The 14,641-nt window shown below is 39.3% G+C and overlaps 1 protein-coding gene across 1 annotated transcript in view; it reads left to right on the plus strand.

Annotated features, from left to right (window-relative positions):
- The window catches only part of lasp1 (LIM and SH3 protein 1), a 66,217-nt gene extending 51,576 nt beyond the window's left edge, over positions 1–14,641 (plus strand). The window contains exons 5-7 of the mRNA XM_061981286.1: positions 6,865–6,928; positions 7,041–7,141; positions 12,863–14,641. Of these exons, the coding sequence (XP_061837270.1) occupies positions 6,865–6,928; positions 7,041–7,141; positions 12,863–13,036 (339 nt within the window). The 3' untranslated portion in view covers positions 13,037–14,641. The remainder of the gene's footprint in view (positions 1–6,864; positions 6,929–7,040; positions 7,142–12,862) is intronic.

Consider the following 14,641-nt stretch of genomic DNA (forward strand, 5'->3'; position numbering starts at 1 on the left):
TTTTTTTTTCCAATTCAACACGATTCCCGATTCAAAAGGATTCTCTATTCATTCAGTACATAGGATTTCAGCAGGATCTACCCCAGTCTGCTGACATGCAAGCAGAGTAGTAGATTTTTGTAAAAAGCTTTTCTAATTGTAAAGGACAATGTTTTATCAACTGATTGCAATAATGTAAATTTGTTTTAACTATTAAATGAACCAAAAATATGACTTATTTTATCTTTGTGAAAATATTGGACACAGTGTGTTGTCAAGCTTATGAGATGCGATGCAAGTGTAAGCCACTGTGACACTATTGTTCATTTTTTTTCTTTTTTATAAATGTCTAATGATAATGTCAATGAGGGATTTTTAATCACTGCTATGTTGAAATTGTAACTAATATTGATACTGTTGTTGATAATCATTTTTGTTTCACTACTTTTGGTTTGTTCTGTGTCGTGTTTGTGTCTCCTCTCAATTGCTCTGTTTATTGCAGTTCTGAGTGTTGCTAGGTCGGGTTTGGTTTTGGAATTGGATTGCATTGTTATGGTATTGCTGTGTATTGTTTTGTTGGATTGATGAATACAAATAAAAAAAATTAAAATTAAAAAATAATAATTATTAAAAAAATTAAAAATCGATTCTGAATCGCACAACGTGAGATTCGCGATTCGAATTCGAATTTCTCACACCCCTAATGAATATAAATATCTTAATGTTTTGATTGATGATTTAATTCCGTAATAAGAGATGTTTTTCTCTTGGTGTAAAATAGCGCCATGTCCTGCCACATTTTTTTCTGTGCTAGATTATGGTGATCTTTTTTATATGAATGCTACTCATTCCTGTCTTCAGATGGTGGACTGTGTTTACCAGGCTTCTTTGCGGTTCATCACAAACTGTAGAGCCATGACACACCACTGTGACTTGTACTCTCGGGTGGGACGGCCTTCTCTGTCCACTAGGAGACAGTGTTATTGGTACACTTTTATTTACAAGGCTCTTCTGTGACTTTTGCCCGAATACATTTGTGCATTGATTTCACAGAGAAGTACGAACTCTTATGCACTGAGATCCAACAATCAGATGTTGCTCTCTGTCCCTTATGCTCACACTGAGCTAGGGGAAAAAATGTTGTCTATGCAGCTCCTTGTGCTTGGAACATGCTACAAAGAGACTGGAAGCCGACTGAATTTTTATCCTTAAATGCTTTTAAATCAAAACTGAGAGCATTTGAAGGAGCCTCAGTTATATGTAACTGTTTTACTTGATGTCCATCCTGTCATTTTAATGTGTAATGTGAATGTAATTTTATGTGTAACTTTGCTGCCTCTTGACCAGGACTCCCTTGAAAAAGAGGTTTTGCATCTCAATGGGTTTTTTTCCTGATTAAATAAAGGTTAAATAGAAAAATTAAAAAAATTGAAAACCAAACGAAACCATTTTTTCCGTGCATTACACAAATAATATATTGTGAGAATGGTGTTAGATTGAGAATCGATTCTGAATTGAATTTTCACTTAAAAAATCAGAACCGAATGGAATCGTGAGGTTTCGTACATTTTGTATTGTTAAAAAATAAACAACTCATTACACAAATATGTTACAAGAATTGTGTTGAATTGAGAATCGATTCTGAATTGAATCGTAACCTCAAAAATCGGAATCAAATCATGAGGTGTCTGTCTTATGATTAATTTTGTTTAATCAAAAAACAAACGGAACCCTTTTTTTTTAGTATCACTCAAATAATATATTACGAGATTCGTGTTGAATTGAGAATCGATTTCCGAATTGAATCCTCTCCTCAAGATGTAAAATCAAATCGTGAGGTGTCTTATGATTATTTAATTTTATTAAAAAACAACCATTTTTTTCACACATTACACAAATAATATATTTCAAGAATCGTGATGAATTGAGAATCGAATCGAATTGAATCGTCATCTCAATCGGAATCAAATTGAATTATGAAATATTTTGTAATATTAAAAAAGTAACTTTTATTTTTTTCACGCATTGCACACACCTACGGTTGGTGGAATATGCCCAATAGTCCGTCTCAACCAAGTACCCCCTGTGGAATATTTTTGCAGTTTTAAATAGTGCCCAATTAGAGAGAATACTTTTTTGTAGCACCATCATCTGATTTATTACAGAACAAAACAGTGTTCATTTAAATGTCTTGTCTGAAACATTCAGAATGAAAAATACATATAAAATCACTTAAATTGTTACAGGGTTTCCGCGGGGCATTAAAAAGCATTCAAAGTAATTAAATGGATTTGCGAAAAATAAGGCATGTCCAGAGGCATTAAAGAATGTAATACAATTGTAGGACTGGGCCGGTAGTCAATTTGTCAATCAATCAAACGATAAATAGAAATTACGTTGAGGTCATGGATAAATGACTACATCTCTGGCTTTCAAACTGGATGCAAGATCTTATAAGGTCTGAAAGCGCTGCCTCCATAGCGACCACTACGGTGGACGGCAAAATTCAATGACTCCAGGGGCCCAAACTGTGCCATTCTTTGGTAATTTGGTCCTTAACTCTGACATCATGTCATGGTAATAAGGAAGCTCAGTTAATTCATACTTGACACCTTTATTTCAGTCGTCTCCAGTTCAACACACATGAGCTAACATTAGCAACCCTCGTGACGCAGACACCTCACATGACCTACGGTGGCCTAGGATGGACAACTAAGACAATTCTCACAACAGACCACAACTCTTTATCCTCTGACATTCCCACAGTAAATGAATAATAGTTTCTTTATGCATAACTTGCTATCGACTGTACCCATTTTTAAACAACTGAGGGGGTGTAAAATTATTAGTCAATTATTCGAGACGTTTAATTGACTCAGCCTCTTTTTAGTGCATATAAAAGGCTTATTTGCATTTTCTAATATCATTCTGTGACATGTCTTTTTTTTAAATGTTTAAATCAGTCATTTGTTTCCAAACACATGTCCTAGTATGATGTTCATTTATTATTGCATAAAACATTTTTAACTATTTTAAAAAAATTGGATCCTGATTAAAAACATATCCTCCAGTTTGTAGCTATTATAAGGCGTATTTTTAGAGGATATCCATCCATTTTCTACCGCTTGTCCCTTTCGGGGTCGCGGCGGGTGCTGGAGCATATGCATTTTACAGCATGTTTTAAAAAGTTTCTTTTGGATGTTTATTTAGAGGGATCAAGTGCAGTTCCACTTTAATAGTGTTGATTGAAGGTACATTGTGATGATTGACAGGCGGAACCTTTTTATTTGGCGATTGTGTACGGCCAGTGCACAAAGTCAGAACACCGGAAGCTTGGGAGGCCACATCTTGTGAACGTACTCATGCTGTAGTGAAATGAAAGAATGAAATGAATCCATGTCGGGGGAATGGGAAATTTGCAAATTGCAGCAAAAGTGGCTGGCAGGCTAACTTTTCAAAATGTGGTTAAAGTCTGTCGATCACACAGAGGTGTTCTGCAGAATGTGCCAAAAGACCTCAAAACTTTACTCAATGGACATCAATGTGATGAAATCACACACGCTATTAGCTAATTACAAGTCGGCGATTAAAGGTGGACAGCAGTTAAAAGTGCCAAACTTCTTTGGCATGACCAACAAAGCCACTTCTGCCGTCGCCACCACGAATGTCAGCTGCTGCTACCACTACAGAAAAATAAATAAATAAAAGTACATTCTCAGATTAGACAGTCTGTTAGCCAATTCTAATTCACTACATAGTAAAAGTTAATGTTAACTTTTGATCTATTTAAGATTATTATTTTCCTGATACGATACGGATATTGGAGCTTATTATTATAGTTTTGGCTGATACCGATAGTCAGCTAATACAATATTAGCAGGAATCATACATATAGTACTTTTGATTTTTGTGACTAATGATAGAACAGCTGAGATAGGCTCCAGCACCCCCCGCGACCCTGAAAGGGACAAGCGCTAGAAAATGGATGGATGATAAAAAAGGCTTGATGAAGTGGAATTACTCAAACAGAACAATGGTAGGTATCAAAGACACTAACGTATTTATTATTAACAGTGCGGAATGGACTTACTCTGTCTTTAAGTTGATGTGGAGTGGTAATTGTTTTTAAAGGCACATAGTGGCCACAATAATTTGTGAAGTTAAGCTCATGATGCAGTAAACTGAATGATGTGTAAAAGTTTGTTACTTGAAACTTTCTAATACGCTTCTTTCTGCATTGAAGACTTTGTATGTGTAATTAATACGCAATTATATTTGTTTGATACTTGTTTATATTGACAATTGTGCTGTGTCACTTGACTAAAAAAAAACTACTTTGTGTGCTTTTTTTGGAGGACATTTGGATGTTAACTGGCTGTCCAGCTTTGCACAAGTAAACACTCCGTTAGTATCAGAGTGCTTATATTGGAGCCCATACTTGTTTTTTTGCCGATACCAGACCGTTAATCGATATCAATATTGAAACCGGACACCCAATTTGTAGTGTAATAATAATTAAGACGTCATCCAAATTGTTAAAATCTTCATTTAATAATTTATATTATTTTTCTCGATTATAATAATAAACCATAAGTTATTTACTGTCCATATTCTTGTTCAGCACAGAATCATAATTATTTTCTACTGTTTGTGTGTGCATGTGTGTTTATATGTAAGGGAAAAAAAAGGCAAAAATCTGATACAATATTTGAAAAGTCTAAGAATGCGGAGGATTTTTTTTTTTAAATGCTACAAACAGACATTATATATCAAAACTTAGTGCCAGATTTGTGTTATAAGTGACAAATGGTATTATTAGTTATTAGTATACACATTTCAGCTTTTTCTCGTTACAATACCTCTTTTTGCTCTTTCTTACATTTTTACTGTGCAGGTCAACAAAACCCAAGCTGCTCTCTTTAAATGGCCCCTAAGCCACACTTTGGACATGCCTGTAATAACTAATTATAATATACCGTATTTTCCGGACTATAAGTCGCAGTTTTTTTCATAGTTTGGCCGGGGGTGCGACTTATACTCAGGAGCGACTTATGTGTGAAATTATTAACACATTAGCGTAAAATATCAAATAATATTATTTAGCTCATTCACATAAGAGACTAGACGTATAAGATTTCATGGGATTTAGCGATTAGGAGTGACAGATTGTATAGCATGTTCTATATGTTATAGTTATTTGAATGATTCTTACCATAATATGTTACGTTAACATACCAGTTGGTTATTTATGCCTCATATAACCTTATGTGGGCTCTGTACCGAGGATGTCGTTGTGGCTTGTACAGCCCTTTGAGACTTTTGTGATTTAGGGCTATATAAATAAACATTGATTGATAACGTACACTTATTCAGCCTGTTGTTCACTATTCTTTATTTATTTTAAATTGCCTTACAAATGTCTATTCTTGGTGTTGGCTTTTATCAAATAAATTTCCCCCAAAAAATGCGACTTATACTCCAGTGCGACTTATATATGTTTTTTTCCTTCTTTATTATGCATTTTCGGCAGGTGCGACTTATACTCCGAAAAATACGGTATTCTGTCATCTATACAACAAAGCTGACATTGTTTTGTCTTTAAATAGATGTAACGTCTATTTTCAGCATTTTTTTAAACAAAATAAAAATATATCAAAATGGTCCCCGCATACCTTGGCTTTTTTGTGATGCAGCTCTTGGTGGAAGAAGTTTGGACACGGCTGATCTATAGTACCCGATGGGTGCCTTCAAGTACCCCATGGGTTAATAGTATCCCTGTATTTGAGAAGCAGTGGTCCATGAAGTGCATTGTATTCATTAGCAAAGCTATATTTATGCTCTCTGTCCCACATCAAGAGGCATTAAATAAGAGCAATGGAGTAGAAAGACACACGTGATTTATTCCATGGCCTCCCTTCCCATGGGAATCACTTTCTCTCTCACACACATCACACATGCTTCACTACATGTAATGACACAGTCAGAGAGGAGGGTGCTGGCTAATCGCCGAGATCAAGGAAGAGTGCTGGCCGCAGAAAAGGTGCATTATGTATTTATGGGTGGGTGCACACAGAAACCACATGATGATGACGAGCAGGATTGAGGCCCGACGCCCCAAATGAGACATCTGCTTGCAATCAGCGCGTCAGATGAGTCCTCCTTCCTTTCCTTTGTTGTCTGCACACAACAAACTGACATCTTCAATTTCATCTTCTTCCTTTTATTTACATATTGTCCCATTGTCCCTCACTTTGAGTTTATGGGGGCGGGGGGGTTTCCATCCACTGCGTATGTCACTTCCTGTAAATCCTCACCATCTGTTCACGCTCGTCAAAAACAAACCCTAGTTATCTCACACACGCCAGAAGCAGCGTATTGCTGCTGAGATCATTGTCCTCTCCATCGCTTGGCTCGCTGTCATCGTGCAAACACTCAGTCACTCGCCCTTTGCTAATGGACTCCTCTGCCGCCGAGCACACTGGGCCTTTTGATGGCGTAAATCTTGACCCAGTCCACTCTGAGACAGTCTGCTGACAGCCCGCTATTCATGAGCGGCCAGCTTCACCAGTCAGATCTTCTTTTATGTGTAGGCCATCTTTTGTGACACACAATTGAATCCCACCTGAAAGTCGACGTGATTTAAAAGACACATTTCCTCTTCAATGTTGCTGGCTCATGCTGGACCTTTCCCCCCACCCCTCACCTGATCGCTCTGGTGTGTCAGCGAAGGTTGCCATGTGTGACATGCTGCCGAGATGTCACATCCTGTCAGTGTCTTCCCTCCCCACCCATCACAGCTCAAGTGCAATTGGGAGACATCTGCTGGAGGAAAAGTGAACCGCATGTTGAATTGTTCTGATTTGTGACGTTTGTGTCCTCATCTAGATCAAGTACCATGAGGAGTTTGAGAAGAGTAAGACTCCACATCCGCAAGGCAACCCCAGCCCAGGTAGTCCCGCTTATTAAGTGTTTAAAGCAACCCCTGCTAGTATGCAGTATACATTTTTTGTGCTCAAATCACTCAATGATAACTTAAACCCTTTTTTCTGTTTTTTTTCCAGCTGCTTTCCAGCCCATGGCAGCCCCTCAGAACTACCACCGTGATCCTCACCCTGAGCCTGTCTCCCAGGCGGCAGCTGCCCCGCCTCCCAGCGCTGCTGGGGTACGATCCAACTCGCACGGTTCAAAGTTTGAAAAGGAACCTAATTAGCAGGCAAATGTGTTATTAGTAGGCCAGGGGCAGAATTCACTTGAGCAAAACCCCAAGTGTGAATAGAAGATGGAAGAAAGTGTTCACTAACCTCCTTGTTTGGATGTTGATTAAGTTTCAAGATATGAAATGTTTCACCATCCAAGACTGACATTTTTTTCAGTGTAATATCAATAATGGTGAACTTCTTTTACAGTTAGTAATGTCCATTTTTTTTTTTAAATCGCATGTACTGTATAAAAGATTTTAATGGTGGCCATAGTTTGACTCCAAAACCGACTAGTTCCACTATATCCTATGATAAAGTATCATAGGATATAGTGGAACTAGTCGGTTCAATAATGGTGAACTTAGTTTACAGTTAGTAATGTCCATTTTTTTTTAAATCGCATGTACTGTATAAAAGATTTTAATAGTGGCCATAGTTTGACTCCAAAACCGACTAGTTCCACTATATCCTATGATAAAGTATCATAGGATATAGTGGAACTAGTTCCACTATATCCTATGATAAAGTATCATAGGATATAGTGGAACTAGTCGGTTTTGGAGTCAAACTATGGCCACTATTAAAATCTTTTATACAGTACATGCGATTTAAAAAAAAATGGACATTACTAACTGTAAAAGAAGTTCACCATTATTGATATTACACTGAAAAAAATGTCAGTCTTGGATGGTGAAACATTTCATATCTTGAAACTTAACACAAATGTAAAAAAAGAACAGAAAGAAGAAACTGTTGATATTAAGATATAAAGCCCCAAATAGCTCTAACTTTAATAAATACAGTAACAAAGGTGAAGTTAAGCAACGATTTTGTTGATAATCCCAAGTGTAAAAAATAGTTAACCACCCTTAAAGCAATCATATAAATTTTTTTCGACACACAAAACACTTCCTTGTGGTCTACATAACACAAGGAAGTGGTTATTTGGTCAAAATGGTGCATAGATTGTTTTTACTGACCGTTTTCAAGCCGCTTCCTGTTCGCCTCTTCAGGATGCGCCGTTTTGTGGGGTGTCTTATTTACGTGTCTCCACTTTGACGGCGTCTTCTCCTCGGCATCCATGTTTAGCTTCCATATGGAGTCTACTGACAGGTGGAAGTTAAAACCATACGCTACTTTGTATTAGAAATAACAACAGCGGAGGATGCATGTGCATGTACGAGCCAGTCTGCCCACAACAAGAGGATGGAGAAAAAGAATGCGCTTATTGACTACAGCGTCGGACTACAATGGCGGAGACGCTTTTTGCTAAATAGCTGCCATGTATAGATAATCTGCTGACGTCACCAATGGCAAAAAGTCTGCAATGAGGCTAATTCCAAACGACTTGTTTCCCGGAAGTATGAAGGAAGGCACGATGACTTTGCATTCCGAGCCACGATTACAAACAGGTAGATAAAATCACTTTAAAGAAATTAAACATTTTAAAAATGTTGTTTAGAAGTACTACAAAAAGTCTATTAAAAAATAACAGAAGGCTTCTGTCATTTAGAGCAGTGGTCCCCAACCACCAGTCCGTAGATCGATTGGTACCGGGCCGCACAAGAAATTAAAAAATAAATAAATAAATAAATACAAATAAAAACATTTTTTAATTTTTTTATTAAATCAACATAAAAAACACAAGATACACTTATAATTAGTGCACCAACCCAAAAAACCTCCCTCCCCCATTCTCATTCACACAAAAGGGTTGTTTCTTTCTGTTATTAATATTGTGGTTCCTACATTATATATCAATATAGATCAATACAGTCTGCAGGGATACAGTCCGTAAGCACACATGATTGTATTTATTTATAACAAAAAAAACAACAACAAAGACATTTTGACAGGGTATCCGCGGGGTCCATAAATCTCAAATCCAACAATTTGAATTTAAGGCCTTAAAATGTGTAAACTTGGCCTAAAATCTCATAAAAGGTCTTAAATACGATTTTGAAAGGTCTTATAAATCTACTACAATATTTGTATTCAAAACCAGTCTTGCTTTTAAATATTTAGATTTTGGAGGACGCTACAACATAACTACAAAAGGAACTAAAGTAGGCTACCTGTGCTGCCAGGTCGGAAATGATCAATAACCACCAGCTATTGAGCTGTGCGCATGTGTTGTTTTAGCTCTGCATAGCAGCGGAGAAAACTTAAAGAAAGCCCACAGCAACGCCAAATGACTTGCATAAGATGAGTAAGTGCACGTTCAACTTTCAATTCCAATTTTCCTTTTGTACTTTTTTACCAGCCGTGACTAGCGAGGCTCTGTCGGTAGCAGTCCCGCCTCCACTCAGATAAACAAAGATTGTGGATTACTGACAAGGGTTTATTCTGTTTATATGCAGACATATGAAATGTCCGCGAAAACGTGGAAATAAACATTCATTTCCGCTTTTTTTTTTTTTAGGAAATATATTTAAAAAATGGAATCTATACAAAAATTGTTGAATGCTGGCCTCAGCCGCAGGTACTCGCTGTTCCTCTCGCCTAAATGCCTCTCCGAGCCACAACGTTGACGGCTGTCTACTTTGCTTCAAATCATATTTGGATGATTACAATCCTAACAGTTATAGTTCGAGAGCATTTATTAGAAGCCAGCAAGACGGTATATTTGACAGAGATTTCACAACACCAGAAGTATATTACCCGAAGGGGCGTGGCTATAGGATAGAGTTCTTTGGATGCATTAGGGTTGTCTCGATACCAATATTTTGGTCCCGGTACCGGCCTTCCAGAGGCCCACCACATCATTTAAAGTGGCCCTGCAGTTTCCCACCACATCATTTAATGTGGCTAGCGAAAGGCTAGAAGTAATAAAGCACTTTTGGCCAAATGTATTTGTTCTTTGAATGTGTACAGAAAAACATACAATTGCTTATGATCTACACTTAATATTACTGATCATGCAACAAGGTATTACAAGCATCTGGAAGGCCACATTAAATGATGTACCGTATTTTTCGGAGTATAAGTCGCACGGGCCGAAAATGCACAATAAAGAAGGAAAAAAAACATATATAAGTCGCACTGGAGTATAAGTCGCATTTTTTGGGGACATTTATTTGATAAAATCCAACACCAAGAATAGACATTTGAAAGGCAATTTAAAATAAATAAAGAATAGTGAACAACAGGCTGAATAAGTGTACATTATATGAGGCATAAATAACCAACTGGTATGTTAACGTAACATATTATGGTAAGAGTCATTCAAATAACTATAACATATAGAACATGCTATACGTTTACCAAACAATCTGTCACTCCTAATCGCTAAATCCCATGAAATCTTATACGTCTAGTCTCTTACGTGAATGAGATCAATAATAATATTTGATATTTTACGGTAATGTGTTAATAATTTCACACATAAGGCGCTCCTGAGTATAAGTCGCACCCCCGGCCAAACTGAAAAAAACTGCGACTTATAGTCCGAAAAATACCGTAGTGAAGAACCACATTAAATGATGTGGGGATCCACATCAAATGATGTGGAGATCCACGTTAAATGACCTGGAGGGCCATATTAAATGATGTGGCAGGGCACTGGAGGGTCACATTAAATGTAGTGTAGAACCACATTAAATGATCTGGAGAACCACATTAAATGACGTGGAGAGCCACATTAAATGATGTGGCAGTCCACTGGAGGGTCACATTAAATGATGTGGAGAACCACATTAAATGTTGTGGCGGGACACATTAAATGACGTGGAGAGCCACATTAAATGACCCAGAGGGCCACATTAAATGTGGAGAACCAAATTAAATGACGTGGCGGGAAACATTAAATGACGTGGACAGCCACATTAAATGATGTGGCAGGCCACTGGAGGGTCACATTAAATGACCTGGAGGGTCACATTAAATGACGTGGAGAACCACTTTAAATAACGTGGAGAACCACATTAAATTATGTGGAGAACCACATTAAATGATGTGGCGGGACACATTAAATCACGTGGAAAGCCACATTAAATGACCCGGAGGGCCACATTAAATGATGTGGCAGGCCACTGGAGAGTCACATTAAATGACCCGGAGGGCCACATTAATGATGTGGAGGGACACATTAAATGACGTGGAAAGTCACGTTAAATGACCAGGAGGGTCACATTAAATGTGGAGAACCATTTTAAATGACATGGCGGGACACATTAAATTAAAGTTAAAGTTAAAGTTAAAGTACCAATGATTGTCACACACACACTAGGTGTGGCGAAATTATTCTCTGCATTTGACCCATCACCCTTGATCACCCCCTGGGAGGTGAGGGGAGCAGTGGGCAGCAGCGGTGGCCGCGCCCGGGAATCATTTTTGGTGATTTAACCCCCAATTCCAACCCTTGATGCTGAGTGCCAAGCAGGGAGGTAATGGGTCCCATTTTTATAGTCTTTGGTATGACTCGGCCGGGGTTTGAACTCACAACCTACCGATCTCAGGGCGGACACTCTAACCACTAGGCCACTGAGTAGGTTAAATGAGGTGGAGAGCCACATTAAATGATGTGGCAGGCCACTGGAGGGTTACATTAAATGACCTGGAGAACCACATTAAATGACGTGGAGAACCACATTAAATGATGTGGCAGGCCACTGGAGGGTCACATTAAATGACCCGGAGGGCCACATTAATGATGTGGAGGGACACATTAAATGACGTGAAAAGTCACATTAAATGACCCGGAGGGCCACATTAAATGACCTGGAGAACCACATTAAATGACGTGGAGAACCACATTAAATGATGTGGCAGGCCACTGGAGGGTCACATTAAATGACCCGGAGGGCCACATTAATGATGTGGAGGGACACATTAAATGACGTGAAAAGTCACATTAAATGACCCGGAGGGCCACATTAAATGACGTGGCGGGTCACATTAAATGACCTGGAGAACCACATTAAATGACGTGGAGAACCACATTAAATGACGTGGAAAGCCACGTTAAATGACCCGGAGGGCCACATTAAATAATGTGGCAGGCCACTGGAGGGTCACATTAAATGACCCGGAGGGCCACATTAATGATGTGGAGGGACACATTAAATGACGTGGAAAGTCACGTTAAATGACCCGGAGGGTCACATTAAATGTGGAGAACCACATTAAATGATGTGGCGGGACACATTAAATGAGGTGGAGAGCCACATTAAATGACGTGGAGAATCACATTAACTTATGTGGAGAACCACATTAAATGACGTGGAGAATCACATTAAATTATGTGGAGAACCACATTAAATGACCCGTAGGGCCACATTAAATGATGTGGCAGGCCACTGGAGGGTCACATTAAATGACCCGGAGGGCTACAATAAATGATGTGGAAAGTCACATTAAATGACCCGGAGGGTCACATAAAATGTGGAGAACCACATTAAATGATGTGGCGGGACACATTAAATGAGGTGGAGAGCCACATGAAATGATGTGGCGGGACACATTAAATGAGGTGGAGAGCCACATTAAATGATGTGGCAGGCCACTGGAGGGTCCCAATAAATGACATCTGTGCTCCAACTGACAGGAGTGCTGTGCTTTTTGAAGGAGGTATTGGCAAAGTGCTGATCAAAGATCCCCTATGTGAGAAGAGTACTAGCCCTGCTTCTTTGACTATATGTTGTGCTTTCCCCGCTCATGAACCCGATGGCATGTTGCGTCCACAGAAGCGGTACCGGGCGGTGTACGACTACGCTGCCGCCGACGAGGACGAGGTGTCCTTCATGGACGGCGACGTGATCGTGGACGTGCAGCAGATCGACGTGGGCTGGATGTACGGCCGCGTGGAGCGCACCGGCCTGCAGGGCATGCTGCCCGCCAACTACGTGGAGGCCGTCTGAGAGGAGGATGAGAAAGGAAAGGAAAGGAAAGGATAAAAAAAAAAAAAGCCCAGTGCCATCTCATATTAAATGCCGCTTCTCTTGATTTAACCTCATTTGACCCCGCCCTCTTTCTCTCTCTCTCTCTCTCTCTCTTTCTCTCCCTAACCTCAAGACTTCTTCTGTCCACCTTCTTGTCAGTCCGTGCTGATGTCTGTCTCTGTTTGGGTGTGTCTCCTCGTCACGCAGCTCCAATCCTCACTATAGCACTTAACTTCCCCACCTTCAACACAGATCTTTCTTTCTTTCTTTGCAGACTGGAACGTGTGTTTAATCGACGCTCAAACACTTGTACATTCCTTTGACCTCCGTCCCACGGAGAAGTTTTTGAAATATATATATACATACATATATATAGACCTGTCTAGCTAATGTGACGCCCACATTGTGGGTCATGTTCAACTGGAAAAGCGCAGCTCCTGCTGTTTCCCCTCAAGACATCCTACTTCCTGTTTGCTCCCAAATGGCGTTGACTTTTTCGTCTTTTTTCGTCACCGTTTTGTCTATAAAGTTGTCAGAGAAAAGAGGAGGACTTTATCGTTTTAACTGCGAGGACACTTTTTCCCGTCTTATCTTTAGTAAATGTGGGTCTCCTTCCTCCTCACTCACGCTGTCCTTCCTTCGCCTTTGTTGTGATCGCCAAGATGCTTATTTTCAAAAAAAGAAAAGGAAAAAAAAAAAGTGTATTAAAGGAATAAACCAGCAATTCAAGTTTGTGTAGTCGGAGTTGGACGTGGCTTGGAACGAGGCGGGGACGGAGTGAGCGTTTGTCCGTGTAAATAATCTCCTTTTCTGACTGCGCTGGGGGATGTGTGGTGTTTGGGGGTGCTCTCTATGTAGCCAGGGGACATTTTGTACCACGGTGTATGCATTGTTGAGGTCAACTGTGGACGCCACGCCTGCGCATAGGTGGGGGAATCTTTTTAAATGGTGTACGAAAGCATCACAGGCTTTTTTTTTTCTTGTCAGTTTGGGCATTCACACATTTCCCATGACTTCTAAAGGGAGGAATGCAAAGTTTGTGATCATATTTCTATAGTTACTAATGCCATTGTTTGTACGGAGATCCTAAAGACAAGCAGTGTTAGGATGCTCTCGAGTGGAGCTGCCTGTTAGTCAACCAAGGTCTTTTTTTTGGTTTTGTTACATCCAATCTTTACACATCAAAAAACGTAGCGCCACCTTCTCATTGACTCGCTTGTCCTCCTCGCCCTCTGCTGAACCCGTTGTTCCCTTCAGCCTTCGTCGCCCCTCTGTGCTTTCGTACCCATCATTCCGTTCTGCTCGCCATTCTGCTTTATATACCGTAGGACTCATGTTATTTGCAAGTGGAGCGTGCAGACCAGTTTTGTGCAATTCATCTTGAAAAAAAAATTTTCAGTATGGTTTTCTTGTTTTACAAAATGGAATAAAGATAGCATATGCATATTGACACCTTGTCAAAAATTTAAAAAAAGACAAAAAAAGTGCAGCATTCTCAGATGTTAGGACCTGAAATCATCTCCTGTCAGCACTTCATCTGTACTGATGACTCTGCAGATTCAATAAAAATGTCATTTTTCTCAA

The sequence above is a fragment of the Nerophis lumbriciformis genome, linkage group LG24 (assembly GCF_033978685.3).
Source record: "Nerophis lumbriciformis linkage group LG24, RoL_Nlum_v2.1, whole genome shotgun sequence".
Lineage (NCBI taxonomy): Eukaryota > Metazoa > Chordata > Actinopteri > Syngnathiformes > Syngnathidae > Nerophis > Nerophis lumbriciformis.